This window comes from Aristolochia californica, unplaced genomic scaffold, assembly GCF_029961685.1.
Source record: "Aristolochia californica isolate CCGP_79_NKW_82.1479 unplaced genomic scaffold, dmAriCali1.0.hap1 SCAF_7, whole genome shotgun sequence".
Lineage (NCBI taxonomy): Eukaryota > Viridiplantae > Streptophyta > Magnoliopsida > Piperales > Aristolochiaceae > Aristolochia > Aristolochia californica.
The window spans coordinates 40437016-40456066 of NW_027182268.1; the positions used below are offsets into that span (position 1 = coordinate 40437016).

Below are 19051 nucleotides of genomic sequence, written 5' to 3' on the forward strand. Positions count from 1 at the left end.
AAATACAATGACTTGGCAATTATATTTTTCCAAGCATAGTCCACAGTTTAATGCTAATAAGTAAAATTCTAACCGGCCACTACAATAACCGGTTGAAACTTAATAGCTATACAAAATAAAAAAAATTAGTCTTAATTAGATATGCTTATAATAAAAATAAATCAAATATATTTAAGGGAAGATGATCCACCTCTCCATTGTGTAACTTCAAAATCTTAAACGAGAGTGACGAATATTAGCATTACAAGGGGGATTAGTCAACACTATTATATCAACATGAATTTTAACTTCAAAATCATTTGAATTATTTACATGAACTTCAACTTCAAATTTGGTGTTAGTGTGGACGAGTTTATGTGCATTGAAAATCTGTTTCCATTATTAGTGCCCCAAAATAAAAAAAATAAAAAACAAGAGAATGAGTAATTTGTAATAATATGTTTAATTAAAACATAATACCTAAACCCTATAAAACAAACATGATTACTACACTATTAAATAATTTAATGTATAATTATAATGTATCAATATACTAATTAATTAAATTATATATTATATTATTTAATGATTGCAGTTTATTATACATTAATACAGTAATTGCGTGAGCCAATTAACTGTGCACATGATTAATTATATAAAAAAGTTAAAATAATAGAAACAAATATAATAAATTAAATTATTAATTTATTAATAACATAAGACATGCCTTAACATAAAAATGAATGATTAAACAAAAAGAATTAATCAAATTATAACTTTAACACACTATATATTTTTACGTATTATCAATCAATAATATTTTTGGTAGTTAAATTTAAAACCATTGGTTTTATTAATTATAAAAGAGTTAATTAAACAAAAATAATCTATCAAATGTTTGATTTAACAAATTTAATTACCACTATTAAATCACTAATAAAATATAGTAATTAATATATATATATATATATAAACAAAAATAAGTGATCCATCAACAAAACCATATTTGTTTTCTGACAGTTAAGACCATAATCACGGAATGACTCCATATGCTATATTTTTTTTTAGTGAGGAATTGTGGTACAAGAACCAAAACCAATCCAGGCTCATTTGAATGGTAAAGATATAATTGATAATTGGGATTAGCAAGGTTAGCCATGCTTGCAATATCCCTTTTTTTGTTTTAAACCAAGTTGACCCGGATTAACTCGGCTAAACTCGGGCAAAACTAGTGGTGGTAGCAGTGCGTCTTCTTCCTCACGGCGTTGCAATGGAGGCGGCCCTGCGATGGAGAGGCACTCTGAACGGGAAAGCGGGCGTTGCGAGGGATGCGATGGAGACGATGCTACGCCGGAGGCATGGCAACAAAGTGGCTCTGCGACAGGATCTGCCACGGAGTCATGCGACAATGTTCGGCGTCAGGAGGGAGAAGAGAGAGGGAGACCGAGAGGGAGACGGGAGAAGAGGCCGAGAGGGAGAAGAAAACGCGAGAGGAGGAAGAGACCGAGAGAGGAATAAGGAGATCAGGAGAGAGAAAAAAAAAATTCGGCCTCCCACGATGATGCATCCTGACGCTTCATCCGGATGATTTAAAAAAAATTACAGAATCCTAAATCTGGAAATTAAACTTTAGGTGTCATATTTGGATTCATATGATTCATGAACATAAATAGGGCGCTGGTGCACCACTAAAGACGAGATGAATTGAGTAATACTGGTGAAGTTCATATCAAATTCGCCCCCTCCCCCATCGACTAATAATAATGGCAACAGGCCAAAAGCTGCCACGATAAGATGCAAAAGGCACGAGGAGGGTGGGCCGTTCCTCAGGCGCAAACAAGGCTAGAAACAGGCACCTTGTTTAGTGCAAACCAATCAGGAAATATGCAACATTCGAGCAATTCATATTATAAGTTTCTCGATGATCTTCTTTCTCCTCGATGATGGCGGTCGTGATTTTAAGAAGAAGCAGCAGCTTGCGTGGGTCCCGGCGAATTAAACGGAGTGACGGAGTATCTTCCACAACGTATCAAATTGTTTACTTACCGTCGGGCCCCTGTACTTTCTACGAACTTTTTGAACATTTGTACCTCGACTTCTGCATCACTCGCACCCCACATGGCTCCTTGATAATTGGTTTCGTCCGTCTCCTGACTCTCTCCAAGTAATTTTAGTCTGCACTCGAGATTCGAGAGCATCTCGACGAATATTTTTCCTTATCATGGTTGGACCCTGGAGGGATTTTCAGATACATAAAAAAAACGTGATTTTGCGTGGGCCATTGAGGGGCTGCGGCAGCTAGTTTGTCCTTGAAAGTAACCCAACTGCAGCCGGAAGCTTGGAATTGTTGAAGTAAAACAGTTGACGGAATACGTGTTCTCTGCCTTAAAATTTTGAAGTAAAGAGAAACTCCGTTTTTCGTTGCTCCTGATACTAGGGAGGAAAATGGAAGGAGGAGATACTATCGAAGAAGGGACACGGTCAAGTGCTGAATCGAGATGGGTAGATGGTAGTGAAGTGGACTCCGACAGTCCTCTGTTTGCTTTTCAGGAAGATGACAAGGTTCAGTTGCAGGAGCAAGGCGGTCTGCGGAGGAGGTTACTCAAAAAACCCAAAAGAGTGGATTCTTTCGATGTTGAAGCCATGGGTATCGCTGGTTTTCATAAATCACATGACCAGGTTCTCTTTTATTTTGCTATCTGTACATCTGCTTCTCATGTGTCCCTCGAAATCTACTTCTCTTTTGGTGATCTAGTACTCGAGCTGTTGCTTTAATGATGTTGAACATGTTCATACTATTTAGTTTGTAAACCTACTTCTTTTGCTAGTCGTATGACCTCTTCCTCGTTGTATTATTTGTTTTTTTTTTTTTTTTTGGCATTTCTTTTTTACATGACCCTTGGGATATATTTTTTTCGCCCTTTCAGCTTAAGTTTCGATTTGTTTCTTCCGATAAGATCTTGTTAGATTATTTGTTTGGCAGTCATAAATAGGTCACGCCTCATGTTTATAGATTCTTTCCGTGGAGTTTGGATGATGTAGAATTGTTTGAGCTCATTCTCTCAATCGTTTGACTTAGGTAAATCAGTTCAAAGCCAACTAGAGCTGCTGTTCAAGAAGAAGATCTTTTTTATATTTCTTTTCATGTCTTTGCATTTATTAGATTCTTAATAGCAGATAAATGAGCTCGGCATCATGTTTTATGAAATCCTTGAATTTTTTGGAGTCAGTCTTGGGGTGCTCGTCTGCTTTTATTTTGTTTTTCCTTCCTGCTATTAAATGTTTCGACTGTTGGTTTCTTCTTTCTTCATTAATTTTGTTTCTTATATGTTTCTCAACTCAGGATGTTTCTGTTTGGGGAACTCTTGCACTAGCATTTCAAACTCTTGGTGTGGTCTATGGAGATCTGGGTACAAGTCCATTGTATGTCTTCAGTGATGTATTCAGTAAAGTTCCCATAAAATCTGAAATTGATGTATTGGGAGCTTTGTCCTTAGTGATGTACACTATTACACTTATTCCTTTTGCAAAATATGTTTTCATAGTGCTGAAAGCTAACGATAATGGTGAAGGTACGAGTCATCAATTTTGAAATTTGTGGTTTAATTGATTCTTTTTTTCCCTGTCTCATCAAACTGTTGTTTCAGTCCGTTTAACTCCTAGTACATCATACCTGGTTTGGTCTTTACTTAGAATTTGCTGAACTTTGCTGAACTGCAGGGGGCTCCTTTGCTTTATATTCTCTAATTTGCAGATATGCAAAAGTTAACCTATTACCGAATCAACAACGGGCTGATGAACAGATCTCCAGTTTTCAACTTAAGCTGCCCACTCCTGAACTCGAAAGGGCATTGAATATCAAAGAGTGTTTGGAAAGAAATTCGTCTTTAAAGACTTTGTTATTGCTACTGGTTCTTATGGGGACATCCATGATCATTGGGGATGGTATTCTTACCCCAGCAATGTCAGGTATACCTATACTAATGGTACTTGTGTAAAAATATTTTCCATCTTTTTTCTACTTTTATATTGATCTGCTTCATGGATGCCATGGTCTCTTTTCTTTTGTAGTTATGTCTGCAGTGAGTGGTCTACAGGGTGAAATTACAGGATTTGACACAGGTGAGTTTGTTCCTTATTCCTAGTTCTTTGTTATTTGTTCTTTTTTTCTGTTATTTATTTTTTTCCTCATATTTTGTTTCTTTAGCTGTTGGTGTGTGGAAATGGTGAAAAGGACATGCTTCGAGTAAATCATTGTTCATTGGAATGTCATGAGGTTCATGATGATTGGTCCCATGGCATCCCATGGGTGTACCATGCCATCTCACAGGATACCATAATTGTGTTTTTGTGATAAATTATCAACAGGGTGTATCTCGTCTAATCAATTAAAAAGAGAGGAATAACTATAAAATATGAATCTTAGGAGTCTAATGAGCATGATTGTTTATATATAATTTTGGATTCAGTGTGGGTGCATCTGAAGAATCTGTGTAATGATTTCTTATTTATCTCTCTGACCTTGTATGTAAAATTGGTTCTTATGCCAATCTTTGCAGATGCTGTGGTGCTCGTTTCAGTTGTATTTCTCATTGGATTATTTTGCATACAGAGTTTTGGGTCAGGCAAAGTGGGTTTCTTATTTGCTCCAGCTCTAGCGCTTTGGTTCTTCTCTCTTGGGTCAATTGGATTATTCAACTTAATTACACATGATATCTCTGTGTTGAGGGCATTCAATCCATATTATATCTATTTGTTTTTCAAGAAGAATGGTGTCAGTGCATGGTCGGCTCTTGGTGGTTGTGTGTTGTGCATAACAGGTTAGCTCACTTGCAAGCCATTCAAAAAAAATAAAAATAAAAATTCGAATAGTAGGGAAAAATCTCGTATCTTAATTTTCATATGCTCTAGAAGTAGTGGGAAGATTGCGCATTCAATTTTCCCATGTTTTCATGCATTAGATTGCATGTAGAATGATATTATAATTCAACAACAAGTCATTGTCTTTCTGAGTCTGCCTATACGTGTCTTCTTATGAAGTGAAATGATTTCCTCGTGATAAAATTATTCCTTCTTGGCATGTTTCTTCAATTCATGGAATGTATATCCACATTTCACTTCAACTGAACCTTTTTATTAAAATATTCTAATTTGTTTCAACTTCTGGAATCTTATGCATGATTTTCAATTCTGAAAGCACATTGTGGGACATGTCTGGCAAGATTGGGCTCTTCCAACTGAATTAGAGTTCTAGTAGCAAGACCATGATCAAAGGGCATAAATGGTTACTTTTGATTGCAGGAGCTGAAGCAATGTTTGCTGATCTTGGTCATTTTTCTGTAAGATCAATTCAGGTAAGTTTTCTGCATTATCTGTTTTGAAATTTCAATGTCTTCACTCCTTTACGATTAAGGATTTTAATATACATTTGCTACAGATAGCATTCACATGCGTTGTGTTCCCATGCCTTCTCTTAGCCTATCTGGGTCAAGCAGCATTCCTAATGAAAAACCCGATTTCAGTTGAAAGGGTGTTTTATGATTCTGTTCCACGTAAGATTTGCCAATGAACTGTGTACAACAATGAATTTTCATCTTATTGTTCATTTCACTCATTTATTAATGTGTTTGACAGGTGTGCTGTTTTGGCCAGTCTTTGTCATTGCTACTCTAGCAGCCATGATTGCAAGTCAGGCTATGATATCAGCCACATATTCATGTATCAAGCAGTCCATGGCGCTTGGTTGCTTTCCGAGGCTAAAAATTATCCACACCTCGAGGAAGTTCATGGGTCAAATTTATATTCCAGTCATCAACTGGTTCTTGATGATTATGTGTATAGTTGTCGTTGCATCTTTCAGAAATACCAATGATATTGCGAATGCCTACGGTTAAGTATTCCAATGCTCTAGAGCCTCTCTAAGTATTGGTCCTCTTGCATATGCATTATTTACTTAATTATGGTGTAGCCTTTATTCAACTGGGACAGGTATGTGCTGGGACTAACCTGGTCACTGATCAATCACGTCCTGGTGAATTGGAAACATGCTCCTAAGTGATGGAACAGTTTCTATTTTGTTTTTAATGATAATGAGAAGAAAATATTTTATGGGGATACGTCTCTAGACTGAGAAAGAGTACGGTGGAGGCTCAGAAGCAGATAGGTAACCTGACTGCTTCTTATATATATATATATATATATATTTTTTTTTTGGGATATTATTGGAAAAGGATCAAAGGGAGAGGAGTGGAGCCTCACAGCCAGGGGTGAGGGGGTTACTGGCTGGACTTGTATTTGGTCATCACAGTGCCACGAGTGGTATGCTTTTTAGGCCTAGGAGATATGAAACTCACTGTGGACACGAGTGATCCATGAAGATTTAGAATAAGAAATGGCTGCTGCTATTGCAGTAACTTCTTTTTGACTTATATCTCTTTACATTTTCTTTATATGTATAGATGAGTTTAATGCTTCTCATGACAAGTTAGCTTTTGTTCTTCTATCAGGCATTGCAGAAGTTGGAGTTATGTTGGTGAGCACTGCTTTAGTTACATTAGTTATGCTTCTGATATGGCAGACTAATCTGCTTAAAGCTCTGTGCTTTCCTCTCGTATTTGGAACAGTGGAGCTCATCTATTTGTCAGCAGTCTTGACAAAGATAAAAGAAGGTGGATGGTTGCCACTTGTGTTTGCCTTTTGTTTTCTCTGTGTAATGTACGCTTGGAACTATGGAAGTGTGCTTAAATATCGAAGCGAAGTGAGGGAGAAGATCTCTACGGACTTCATGCTTGAATTGAGTTCTACACTTGGGACTGTCCGGGTTCCAGGAATTGGTCTACTTTACAATGAGCTCGTTCAAGGTATCCCCTCTATATTTGGCCAGTTTTTACTCTGCCTTCCAGCTATCCAGTCAACAGTTGTTTTTGTCTGCATCAAATATGTACCAGTTCCAATGGTTCCTCAAGAAGAGAGGTTCCACTTCCGAAGGATCTGTCCTAAGGACTACCACATGTTCCAATGTGTTGCTCGTTATGGGTACAAAGATATTAGAAAGGAAGACCATCATACGTTTGAGCAGCTTTTGGTTGAGAGCCTTGAGAAATTCTTGAGAAAGGAGGCACGGGACCTAGCGCTAGAGAGTGGCATAATGGACATGGATTTTGAGAATGAAGCTGTTCAACCGAGATCTGTAGTAGCCACAAATGCAGAGGGAGAGTTACGGGTTCCATTACTTTTAAATTATGAAGTTGATGAGATAGGAGCTTCAACTTCAGAATCTGCAGGGTCCATGTTGCCATCTAGTGCTATGTCATCTGAAGAAGATCCGAGTTTGGAATATGAGCTTTCAGCCCTAAGGGAAGCCATGGATTCGGGTTTTACTTATTTGCTTGCACATGGGGATGTTCGAGCAAGGAAGGATTCTTTCTTCATAAAGAAATTAGTTATAAACTACTTCTATGCATTTTTGAGGAGGAATTGCCGGGCAGGAGCAGCAAATTTACGCGTGCCTCACTCGAATGTGATGAGGGTTGGAATGACTTATATGGTCTGATCCAACAGGTCTCCGGAATAATCCGAGAGCCTTTTGGTTCTGTATTCTTGCTTTGGTACCGGCTAGTGTGAAGGAGGATGACGTAAAATTGACTGAAGCTGTTGTATCATTAGAAGTCTCAACCTTTCCATGTATTTTCTTCTGGTAGATGATATCAATCATTCGGATTGTTCTTTCCAGCAAGTGTACACTTTATTCAAGGCCATGTTAGTAGATCGAAAAATTAGTAAAGCATTTACCTTCTCTACTGAATTGGACTAAAGTAAGTGAAAAGCAAAAAGAAAGTGAAGAGGTTATGTTTAAGTCGAACCCATCAAAAGTGTGTGATTTAGTTTCCTTAAATGATATTTTAGTGATTTCTTAAGGATTTCGTTTTAGTATAAATTCTGATATTTTTTAAAAAAATCATGTGAACTGATTGGACTTGTTTGAGGATAAAACTATTTAAAAGTTATAGTCTTATACTGATCATAACTTTATGAAGCTAAAAGCTGTAGTTATATGACTTTATTGAGTTCAACTACTGTCAAATCCTCTCAACATCATTATCATCGGCAACAGTTTCTGAAATCCATCATATTATTATCATCATAGAGCCTTGACCACAGTTCTAAACTATATTGCCGATGTTTATGTCTGCTGAACCGCTCTAAACTCTTTTTGGAAGTTGGAGTTTTCTGTGTATTTCTGGATCTTCTCAGCAAATGCATTTCCGGACACAGTAAGCTTGCTTAATTATGTCTCTACTAATTTTTTTGGAGATTCACTGATCGATGATCATGATAATCTTCGTTGATGTTTTCAGATATTCTGAAACTCGGGGCTGTTTGATCTTGTACTGAAGTCGTCCTGCTGGGAACTTCCATATTCCAAAGCAGTAGATTGTGTCCTGCGTCCAAGCAGTGATTATAGTGCCTATCTCTATATTAACTTGAGAAGAAGGGCATTTAGTTATTTTGGATCCGATGGAGAGCAACATACTACCCTCTGAGAATGTGGGGAAAGAAGAGGGAGATCAAATGGTCATGCAGTTCCTCGATTCCATAGACGACTATCTCATACTCTTCGACTCTTTGTCATCCAGTCTCCGCCAGGTATGCTTTTGATTGGTTTCTATAAAAGATCTTAACGTTATAATTCAACCTCTATGTTTGTAGAGCTCTATTTTCTTTGAAGAATATTGCAGTTTCGGGTTTAATACTTTAGGGTTTGATGGTGCCAAAGAGAGAAGGCACCCAAGGGGACACTAAATAGGGGCAGACCGCATGAAGATTAGCAGGTATACTTCCAGTGTCTCCGATTCACAGAACTCAGGAAGTCATAAATTCATCGAGGAGGCTAGTCCAGGATAAATTCTGGTGCAAAGCCGTCTCAATGAGCTCTTGCTTGAAAATTCTTTGGTTCTCCTCCTTCTAAAAGTACCAAGGGATTACAGCTTAGGACAAATGCTACATGGTTTTTACCCAGATTGAGCCAGCAGATGTTTCCTCTAAGTCTCTAAAGGATGTCCGGAAGCATGTTTACATCCCAAACCTTTTTAATGCCGGAGACCTATACCTCAAAAGGTAAGGGGTAATGTGGGAGGAGTTGGTACAAAGTTTCTTTTTCAAACTCTGGTTTGCTGGTTGCATACCCTTTTTCTCAAGATGGTCAATGGTGAGGAGCTTGTTTCTAGCTGCACACCAATTGAAGACAATGACCTTAGGTGGCTCTGCGTCTCCGTGCCGTGTGAGATGGGTGAAGCAGTTAAGGGGGCAACAGTAACGCTAGAAAAATGAGAAAGACATTTTATTAAGAGATGGAGAAGCAGAGGCTCCTGAAGCAAGAACGAGAATGTAAGAAAATACAACTAAGGACAAAATATACAATGTAAAAGCTGAAATTTTATTTGAGTGGTAAGACATTTCACCAACAAGGTGTTGATGGGAAGCTGTGCTCTAGCCAGGGAAATACTACAGTAATTTTTAATGACATGCATTGATTTCTAAGACCAAAATATAAACATAAGAGATCTTAAGGGAAGGAGAAAAGAGAGGAACACTAGCTCTTGGGAGAGAGGAGAGAAGAAACCATGGGAGAGATAGAAGAGGCAAAGAGAGAGAGGTTTAAAGACGAATTTGATCCAAGAGGAAGAGGTTTGAATGTTCTATCCCATGCTTTGAGGTTGTATTTATAGCTACATGAAGATGTTTACAATTACTACAATGCCCTTAGGGCTACATGCTTCAAAAGGAAAAAACCATAAAAGGACATGTACCAGCTTGCATATTACAATTCTATGCCATCTCTATGAAAATTTTCCTTATTTACTAGTCATACCACCCCTACACACGTGGGTGTCTCTTAACAATATGTAACCCATGATAGAATCAAGGATCCAAATGGTCCTCAATACCATTAAAGAACCATAAGAAATAATCATGGGGCAATCTCTACACCTTGATGCACAAATTACCTTGATTTCTTGGCTAGGAGTGGCTGAACACTTTGTTATAGGAGCTCATTCTCGATAGACTGGTTTCCTTCTTCAATATTTTGTTTTAGAACTTTGGATTGTTCCTTGATTCTTTGCACATCTCAGTCCCTAGGGATCTTTATGTATTTTCTCCTTTATATGAATTTTCCTTCTCATAATGCTAAAGAAAAAAACAGCTCTTGGGGTGGCAGATGGGGGAAGTTCTTCTTTGCACATCTCAGTCCCTAGGGATCTTTATGTATTTTCTCCTTTGTATGAATTTTCCTTCTCATAATGCTAAAGAAAAAAACAGCTCTTGGGGTGGCAGATGGGGGAAGTTCTTCTCGGACAGGTGAATTCCCCTTAACGAAGAAGGGTTCAGTGAAGTGATTAACATAAGCTCTGAGACCTTAAGAAGGGCCCTTAACTGCTCTCGTAGTGGCATAATGACCAAAGGCTTCGTAAACCAAATAGATATTTCCTACAGACCATGGAAAATGCTTGCTGGCATGGACTACCTTTGGATGTGGCACCAAAGTTTAGCTTAAACAATTGCCTAGAAGAGGGGGTGGGGGTGTGTGGAGGGTTGGTTGGGTTTCTCATTCCAACTCTATATGTAGTTCACTGAGATAGTCACAAATCTCCAGATGTCTCTAATAGCAGTACTGGGTAGATGGCTGAGTTTTGGCCACTTGCAGGCCCAAAGTAAAATATGAAGCGTAGTTTCTCAGTAAGCCCACCAATATAGAAGTTTTTCTGCAAGAAAATCGTCTTTTCCATTATTTGCATGCACTCCAAAGGTTACAAAATTTTCTGCCCTATTTTTCCGATGGAATCACTATCAATTGCTCTAGAGGGTGGGAAATGAAAGGGGAGCATAATTGAATCCAAATTAAATAGGAAGGTGTCCTAGGTCCGAAAGTTGAAAGAGCACTTTCCATTGGAAAGCTTGTGATTTGTTTTTCAATGTGGTTCTCTCTCCTGAAAAGTTTATGGGCAAGGATTCTGCCCTTCCCAACACACAAGATGTACAAGAAAACATATGGAAGAGATTATGGCATCTCTTTTCCCTCTCCAATTGAGTTATCCAGCTGCATTCAGGGAGCTCTTTGGGTTGGAGCTTTTATGAGAAATACAAAACAACTGTATATGGCAGAATTGGGGCCATCCTAGGAGTAGGATCAGGGCTAATCACATTCTTACTCAATATGCCTCTGACTAGCGTAGGAAAATTTAAAACCTTTTAAAGGAATCAGCTGCAGAAAAATTCATAATGTGATCAGAAAGGAGTATGACTATTGTCAGAAAATTACAATTTATAAAAACTAATGCTCTCACAATGATTAAAATGTATTTAAGAGTGAATGAGTCCTTTCTTGTAGGTTTGGCTGAGTTAAAAACTCAGTTTTGCCTCATTCATGTGGCCTAGTGATACTTTGTCAAACTGAAAGTGTATATTCTCAGTATGAAGTCATTCATATAATTATTAAATTAATATGAATTTTTTATCAATTGAATAACTTATCTAGGAAAGTTGCTCCACATTTTGTATCATAGCATGAAACTAAACCTCAGAAGATATGGGTCTCTTGCATTGTGACTTTTGGAACTTTTGGCCAATTATCTTTAAATTGATTTGGTTTTATTGTACTGGCCGCAGTATTGGTTTTGTTGAGTCCAGTAAATGAGGATAGGCTTCTTCTTTGAGTTTTTTTGGTTATTTTCCTGTGAATTCCAGAGATTTTCTTGCTTCTTTTCCATGTTTGTATGGAAAGTCTTCTGAAATATTTTACATTTCTCTTCTTTTGATTAGTCAGAATAGATGAAGAGGATGTGTATAGCTGAATCTACTATATAGAACAGTGCTTTGATGATGATGACAATCACCTTTTCTTTAGTTTCACTTAACACGGTAAAGCTTTGATTTTAACAGGGGTGGCTGGATTTAGCCAGTGCTCGGCATTCCATGGGTTCCTCTCGCATCAACAGTGTCTTGTTTGACCTCAAAGTACATCCTGCTGCCACCACTGTGCAAGTGAGCCGGGTTATGAATGAATCTCTCTCAGGTGATATGTGTATCTATTGAGCTTCATCTTTTTCCTGTCACTATTCTTTTGTCATTTATCAAAGTGATTTTGCTGCTCATTATGATCCATTTATAGTAGAGGCAGTTGCATAATTGCATAGGTGAGATTTTGCAATGGAACAACTTGGATCTGTACCTTTTGATCACTTATTTGTAAGCTTCCATTGAAATGCCAAATACCAACTTCTTTCACTCTTTTATTATGTTTTAATATTTCTGAGTCACTGGTTTCTTGTTACTGTAACTATTCTGTATTCTGTCATTTTTTGTGTGATTGGATTTTGCCTATCTCATGAAATTGGCTAATTCAGCGGCAGTTTCAATAGATCCTGTGACTATAACACCCCGTTTTGCTCTGTCCAAATGGGGAACACAAAAGGATAGTCATTTTGATTCCGAGAAGGTAAGAATGGATGAAGAATTGCAAACTGGCAGTTTACAGCTAAGGCGACGAGGTCCAGCACAGTCTCTTGGTATGATAACTTTTTGATCTTATGGATTATATTTTCTGTGATTCTCCTTGTTGTCTCTAGTTATTTTGAATTTCCAATATGTTCCAAATTTCCTCCTTTCTTGTAGGTGCAGAAGCCAAGGACAAATCTTGCATGACTGCACCTGCTCTTGTTACTGATAAGCAAGTATGTGACAAGACAGTGTCTCTTGTTTTTAAAATTCGTACAATTTTCTGTTCTTTTAGCATGTTTCTGAAGGATAGGATCCTACGGTGTAGGAACTACTAAAAATTCTGTTGAGAGAGCATGAAGAAGGGTAAACAACATCTTATAGGGATATTCCATTATCTTCTTATGGAAGTTCAATAACAGTGACATTTTTAGCAACATTTTAAGAGGTTTGATGACTCCACTTTATCTGTTTTGAATGATATAATTTAAAATCCTTTAAAATTTTCTATTACAGGAGAGCCATTTGAGATGTTTTAGTGTGTAGGGGAACCAGCTAGAAATAGAGGAAAGAACTATACTGAAATGGATGGAAGTAGCGAGGAAAAAGTTGGAGCAAGTCAACCTAGCGATGGAAATAGCAAATAAAAGAGCAGATGTAGGGAGATTCATTTAGCTTCAGTATAGTTAGTAGAAGTCTCTGACATGGAGTTTGTGATGTGACAAATTGAAGAAACAACTTGGCAATTTATCCCATCTTCTTTTCTCCAAAAGTCTGTGTCTCTACAGTTCTCTTTCACTTCCAAAACTTCCTATTATTATCTATAACATTTTTATTCCTTTTCAAGGTGAGTTTAGAACCATCACATCCACTAGACTCTCAAATCCTTGGGGCTGTCATTCATGTTGAACCAACTCAATGCAACTCTCAGGATGTTTTTAATGTTCTCCTATAGGAAATGCATGTGGAAACAAATGATTAGGTGATCATTAGATAAAGGCGATCCTACGATCCATCATATTATGGGCCAGTGAGGATAGGAAATATGTTTGTTCTTACCATCTCCACCTTACATTTTTCCAAAGTGGACTATCAAGGGTATGGATAGCAATTCTTATAATTAACAGAAATTCCATGGAGTCAAACTTGCAACTGTTAAATTGTGGTGAGAATATTAACTCTCATCGTTTATGGATCGGGTCCAAAACCTATTTGATGTGCTCATTTCTCCATTTTTGTTCTGAACATATGTGGAGGCCTATAAAAAATCCTGCTCTTGTTGTTTGTGGGGGTCTATAAGAAATTTCAGAGGTAGAATAGTCCTGCTAACTTGGTTTTAGGGACTGATTTGAGGCTGAAGTCTTGATGCATCTAGGGAAGTGTCATTCAGTATATCCATTCCTTTATTGTTTTTTACTTCTTTTTCTATGGAAATGATGATAATTTTATTAAGACAACAAGATGAGGTGTGTAACACAAAGCAAAGACAATTTAAAAAAAGAAAGAAAAAAAAAACAGAAGGTGACAAAAAATTCAAGTTGGTAAAGAATGGTGTGTCCAACAACATGAGATGTTGGAGAAAAAGGTTTAGTTGCTACACTTGGCACCTTCATTCTGTTAATCTATTCCATCTTGTATGAGAAGGGGTACAGTTGGCACATTCATGCTTATGTTAACCACTGTGAACTGTTTATAATGTTTAGGTGGATAAGGATCTTGTTTGAAATAATTCTTGGTATTCTACTCTCTCTCTCTCTCTCTCTATATATATACATATATGTTTCAATAAGTACCTTGTTATCTGATTGTTATCTGTTTATGTTACATAGTGACTGCTTGTTACCCAGAAACTGTTATGGCCAACTGACCAGTTTTACTGAAACAAAAAAAGGAAAGTCCCTCTGAAACAGACACTCCGTGACAGGATTGATCAAAATGCTCTGTTTCAAAGGTCTTCACATTTCTGTTTTAATAGCTCTCAACCCTTTGGCTACTTGAGATGGGAATATCCTTGTCAACCTCAGAGTCGCAGCCCTATGTTTACACATACTGGACCGCCTCCCTGTTTTTTTTTAATCATCATTTCAACTCTCTCTCTCTCGCTCTCTCTTATAACCCGTGACTTGTTAAAAGAGTATCTCCATATGAAATGTTTTCTTGGTTCTGTAGGTCCAAAAGGAAAGAACCAAAACACTATCGGTGTTTGGTACTTTGGTTTCTCCAAAGCTTCGTGGAGCCCAACTTTCATTTGAGACAGGTTAGATAGCTCAACTTGGGTTCTTGTAGTCAACAAACACTACAGAGATTATACATTCGAATATCAAAAGAGCAAATATGATGAATGCAAATATTTGTTTTCTGCAGCACTGGAGATTCTTGTACAGATAGCAAATAAGCGGTCCTTGATGTCTTCTGCTTTCACCCAGCTGCAACAAGAATTGGCTGATGTCAGATAACTTTTTCATTCTCCTTTCTCTGCCACCTATTCTATCACATATCCCTTGCTCATTAAAATGGTTGACAAAGCTACATGTTGTACAATATCTGTAACGCTTGGGGTGGTTTCGCACTCTAGAGCATGGAGGTTAATCCAGAATCTAAAGAAACGTCCATGTAATGAGCTCCTGCATCCCTTTTTATTAGAAATCTTAGTTTTTCTAGCAACCATGTTGCTAATCCAACAACCATGCGAATAAAATGGCCCAGTAAAAGCAGCTGTAACATTACTGCCAACCATAACATGACTGAAACACAAGCTACGTTGTTAGCTCCAGCCTTACCCCAGACCTGCCTTGGCGTCATATAGGCGAAGGAGTTGCCGTAGGTCAGAGCCATCGAACTTATGGCGACCCATGTGATCACCATCAATACCCGCATAAATAGCTCCTGTTCAAGAGGGAATCCACTAACAAGCATTAGAATTATGCTTAGAGATGAAAGAAATCCCAGAGTGTTGAATGTTGTGAAAAAAGTGTAGTTCTGCCGGTCGATGAGGCCTAGAACAGCCAGCCCAGGGTGGTGATCCAGAGCCGATTGAGTGGTGCTATCTGAGTCCTTTTGTAGTACCCCACCTGGAGGGTAGAGGCCAGCTTGGTAGGTCACAGTGGCAATCAGTATGGCTACTATCATCAGTGCGCCTTTTGTTTCTGTCAGCCACTCCTCGTGCCTCTTGGGTTCTATCAGCCTCCTGAGTAGCGTTTTTTTGTTGTTTCCGGCTAATGATCTCTCTGCTCCAGCCTGTTTTAGGATCTTCGCGATTTCTTTTTCTGCTGCGCTTGGGTTCTCGGATAACAAATCAAAGGCTGAGAATCCCTCCAAATTGGTGGCGTGTACTAAGAGCGTCTCTCTTCCAACAAGAAGCTTCACCATCTGCAGAATTAGATAGCGAAAAAGTGTCATTAGAAGTGGCTGTTGGACTCTGATTTGGAGAAGTATAAAAAGAATTGAGGATTCTAGAAGAAAAAGAAGACATACCTCAGCGCTCTTTTGTCGCACAGAGAGATGAAGAGCGGTGTTGTCATCATCATCCTTGAAGTTAATAACTTGATCCACTTCCACGACCACCTCACGTGTTTCCAACAAATTCTTCAAAGTCTCGAGGCGGTTGTGCTTGACACAGAGATGCACAATGGTTTCCCCTCTGTTTGTCAAGATCCGAATCCCTGCAGGTCTTTCTTGGACTAAAGCAGTCAAGACCTGAGCTCGACCCTTGGCTGCTGCGATCTGGAAAGGAGTCCGTCCTTCTACATCTCGTGCGAGGCAGCCGTCCGGGTTGACAGGTAAAAGCTTGTTTACCATCTCTAACTGTCCTTTGTGGCAGGCTAAGTGGAGAGGCAGAGAGCCCTGCCGGTTCACAGCAAATGCCAATTCTTGTTTTTGATGCAAAATCTCCTCCGAGAGCGTGGAGTAACAGAGTGAAATGGCTACATGCAGAGGCGTGTCCCCAGCATCATCAACTCCGTCCAGAAGGGAGGGATCTCTAGTCAGCATTTCTGTCAAACAATCTACTCTGTTACGCAGGAGAGCTTCGTAAAAGCCCCGATCCATCTCTTTCCCTGTCGGATAGAAATGGGTATATAGAAGAAGAAGGACGATGTCTGTTCAACTCGCACTTTGCAGAAACGAGACGGGGGTGGTGAAATGGTCTGTGATTGTCGTCCCAAAGGGAGCGGTGCAATGGTTTTATTTAAAGAGACGGTCTGGTTATAATAAACTATCTCAGTGATTAGTAACAAAGACTAGGAGCCATGTAAATTATGGATCAGGCGAAGGCACGGTTGTCATTGTTTTTCATGGTCAAGTAGATCGACTTATTTATTCATTTATATATGGTTGTTCAACCAGATGATGATCTATGCCATGCCCACCCCTACTTTTAAAAAGTTTCTTAGAGACTCTGAAGTCTCTTATTGTCTGTACAAGCAAATATGAAAAAAGAAATTGGATTTGGAGTGATCTTTCTCTTTGGTCGTTCGTTCTTAAATTAATTAAAGCCAATGTCGGTTCGAGGAAACTGCCTCTAGGAAAAGGATCAGTCTTTGCTCTCCAAAATGTTCAATAGATAATTCCGTCTAACGTCGTACTTTTCGAAGGAGAGCCGGTTGGCCTTTTCCATCGCACCAGTGTCACTGCAAGACGACAATCAGGTTATTTATCTCCTTAAGCGTTATATGAACCCTAAACCCTTTAGTTACTATTGGAACTGTCGTCACCTTGTTCTCACCCTACCACTCTGTGACATCATTTTCGGCTTGAAAGTCATCGAATCCAAACCATTATTCCACAAAGAAGATGTCAGAGAGCAGAAAACACACAAGAAAATGTGAATAAGAAAGTGGGCAGCGTATGGTTGGCCCTGTACAGAAGAGAACCTCATCAATGATCAAACGGCAATATTGTTCTGGCCTCCTCCCGCTCTTGGCCAAGGAATCCTTAACTTTGTCTTCTGTTTTGATCCAAGAATTCCTAGCTTTCTCAGTAACCACCTTGTTAGCCATACAACGAAACGAATGAAATGGCCCAAAAGCAGCAGCACGATCATGAAGCACAACCAATACGAGGTCATAATAGCTGCTATGTAATCGGAAAAAAATGTCATATACCTGATGGAGAGACTGTAGGTGAAGGCCATGGAAATTATGGCGATCCAGGTGATGACCATCAAAACCCGCATAAACAGCTTCTGTTCCAGGGGAAAGCCACTAACAAGCATTAGAATTATGCTCAGAGAAGAAAGAAATCCCATTGTGTTGTAGACTGTGAAATAATGGTACTGGTCCGGATCTGTTACAGCCATTACAGCTAGCCCACGCGGCCGCCATCTTTGGTAAGCAACTAGTGATGGGGCCTCATCTGTATGTGCCAAGGAGGTGCTATTGGCGTCCATCTGCAAGGTACCTCCTGGAGGGTAGAGACCGGCTTGGTAGGTGACGGTGGCAATAAGAACGGCCACTATCATGAGCATTCCCTTGGTTTTCATGAGCCAATCTTCGTGCTTCTCGCGCTTGCTTTGCCTGCTGAGTAGTGCGTGTTGCTTGGTTCCAAAGGCTTTCCTTTTGCCCCCGGCTTTTCTGAGGATCTTCCTTATTGCTCTATCTGTTCCACTCGGTTCGTATGGCAGGAAATCCATGGCCGTCAATCCATTCAAGTTGGTGGCATTGACGTCAAGTTCATTTCTTCCAACTAAAAGCTTCACCATCTATAACAAAGATGATTTTCATGGCCAGAACCACATTAAAATTTTCAATTTAAACTGTGTCACCTGAAGAGTGAATCTAACATAGGGTGACTTTTTAGTAAATCATGGGATTTTTTTTTAAATAACTTTTATTTGACTAAAATTTCTTAGCATTTGTGCCAGTTTTGTTATGATATGTTCAAATGTATATTAGATGTAATTTATGTTCATAATTGTTGTATAATTTGGGTTATGTACAAAGGGTTACTAGATTAGGCTTAATGGGATGGGTGATATTGTATTGGGCCCATGGGTCATTTTGTAACAGGAAAACCTAAAACTTAAATATATAATAAAAGGGGGAAAACCCCCAACAGAAATATTTTTCCTTCTTCACTCGTGTTCTTTGTGTTCGCCGTGAAACCAAAGAGCTCAACACTCTCTCTCGTTGGTGTTTTGGATTGATTTGGCAGTCTCGTGAGGTAATGGTGGTTTCGTCCACCACCGTGAGCTTGCTGTGCCTTCAGCCATTGAGTTTCGTCAGATCGTTCGTTCAACCGTCAGATCGTTCATTTAACATGGTATCAGAGCTAGGCATGCCACGTCCCACGTTCGAATCCCGTGAAAGGCGGTAAAGAATGGGCGGGGTGGGTGTCAGAGTGGTTCTGTCCACTCTTGTAGGCGGTAGCTTTTCGTACCTAACAGATCGGTCTGCTGGATTGTATTGGCTAGCCGCTATCATGGTATCAGAGCTGGATTCGTCAGATCGTTGAGTTTTCCGCCCGAAGCATTCATCGGATCGTTCGTTTTTCGAAGCATCCCTGTCCGACGACTTTGTTTTCGGCAGTGCTTTCGGGGGTTGTCAAAAAATCTTGTCTGAACTTAGAAAGTTGTCGAAAA

At 39.0% G+C, this 19051-nt stretch overlaps 4 protein-coding genes across 6 annotated transcripts; 2 read left to right on the forward strand and 2 right to left on the reverse strand.

The window, feature by feature from the left end:
- Positions 1–2388: 2388 nt before the first annotated feature.
- On the forward strand, positions 2389–7845 carry LOC137936192 (putative potassium transporter 12). Of its 2 annotated transcripts, XM_068780758.1 has the most exons (9): positions 2389–2658; positions 3323–3551; positions 3700–3948; positions 4051–4101; positions 4539–4799; positions 5281–5333; positions 5417–5531; positions 5614–5868; positions 6486–7845. In XM_068780758.1, the coding sequence occupies exons 1-9, from the start codon at positions 2425–2427 to the stop codon at positions 7529–7531; spliced, it is 2493 nt and encodes an 830-aa protein (XP_068636859.1). In that variant the 5' UTR covers positions 2389–2424; the 3' UTR covers positions 7532–7845. The 2 variants fall into 2 exon arrangements, with proteins under 2 accessions (XP_068636859.1, XP_068636860.1); XM_068780759.1 differs by lacking the exon at positions 4539–4799.
- A 201-nt stretch (positions 7846–8046) lies between these two features.
- On the forward strand, positions 8047–15165 carry LOC137936707 (uncharacterized). 2 transcript variants are annotated; one of them, XM_068781544.1, is made up of 7 exons: positions 8047–8252; positions 8337–8625; positions 11920–12052; positions 12384–12545; positions 12652–12710; positions 14644–14731; positions 14839–15165. In XM_068781544.1, the coding sequence occupies exons 2-7, from the start codon at positions 8497–8499 to the stop codon at positions 14928–14930; spliced, it is 663 nt and encodes a 220-aa protein (XP_068637645.1). In that variant the 5' UTR covers positions 8047–8252; positions 8337–8496; the 3' UTR covers positions 14931–15165. The 2 variants fall into 2 exon arrangements, with proteins under 2 accessions (XP_068637645.1, XP_068637646.1); XM_068781545.1 differs by having other exon boundaries at positions 12399–12545.
- LOC137937469 (ankyrin repeat-containing protein BDA1-like) lies at positions 15046–16521 on the reverse strand. Its single transcript, XM_068782528.1, has 2 exons — positions 15949–16521; positions 15046–15843 (listed from the first exon to the last, which is right to left on the reverse strand). Exons 1-2 carry the CDS (start codon positions 16519–16521, stop codon positions 15046–15048), a joined length of 1371 nt encoding a protein of 456 aa, XP_068638629.1.
- A 484-nt stretch (positions 16522–17005) lies between these two features.
- LOC137937470 (uncharacterized) lies at positions 17006–18172 on the reverse strand. The gene is made up of 2 exons (XM_068782529.1): positions 17577–18172; positions 17006–17102 (listed from the first exon to the last, which is right to left on the reverse strand). The coding sequence occupies exons 1-2, from the start codon at positions 18170–18172 to the stop codon at positions 17006–17008; spliced, it is 693 nt and encodes a 230-aa protein (XP_068638630.1).
- Between the last annotated feature and the right edge of the window lie 879 nt (positions 18173–19051).

Coding starts and splice junctions, on each gene's coding strand:
- LOC137936707 (XM_068781544.1), top strand. CDS start 8,497: ATGGAGAGCAACATACTACCCTCTGAGAATGTGGGGAAAGAAGAGGGA. Junction 8,626..11,919: donor TGTCATCCAGTCTCCGCCAG/GTATGCTTTTGA, acceptor TGATTTTAACAG/GGGTGGCTGGATTTAGCCAG. Junction 12,546..12,651: donor AGGTCCAGCACAGTCTCTTG/GTATGATAACTT, acceptor CCTTTCTTGTAG/GTGCAGAAGCCAAGGACAAA.
- LOC137936192 (XM_068780758.1), top strand. CDS start 2,425: ATGGAAGGAGGAGATACTATCGAAGAAGGGACACGGTCAAGTGCTGAA. Junction 2,659..3,322: donor TTCATAAATCACATGACCAG/GTTCTCTTTTAT, acceptor TTCTCAACTCAG/GATGTTTCTGTTTGGGGAAC. Junction 3,949..4,050: donor TCTTACCCCAGCAATGTCAG/GTATACCTATAC, acceptor TTTCTTTTGTAG/TTATGTCTGCAGTGAGTGGT.
- LOC137937469 (XM_068782528.1), bottom strand. CDS start 16,521: ATGGATCGGGGCTTTTACGAAGCTCTCCTGCGTAACAGAGTAGATTGT. Junction 15,844..15,948: donor TGCGACAAAAGAGCGCTGAG/GTATGTCTTCTT, acceptor CTAATTCTGCAG/ATGGTGAAGCTTCTTGTTGG.
- LOC137937470 (XM_068782529.1), bottom strand. CDS start 18,172: ATGGTGAAGCTTTTAGTTGGAAGAAATGAACTTGACGTCAATGCCACC. Junction 17,103..17,576: donor ACCTACAGTCTCTCCATCAG/GTATATGACATT, acceptor GTCGTCTTGCAG/TGACACTGGTGCGATGGAAA.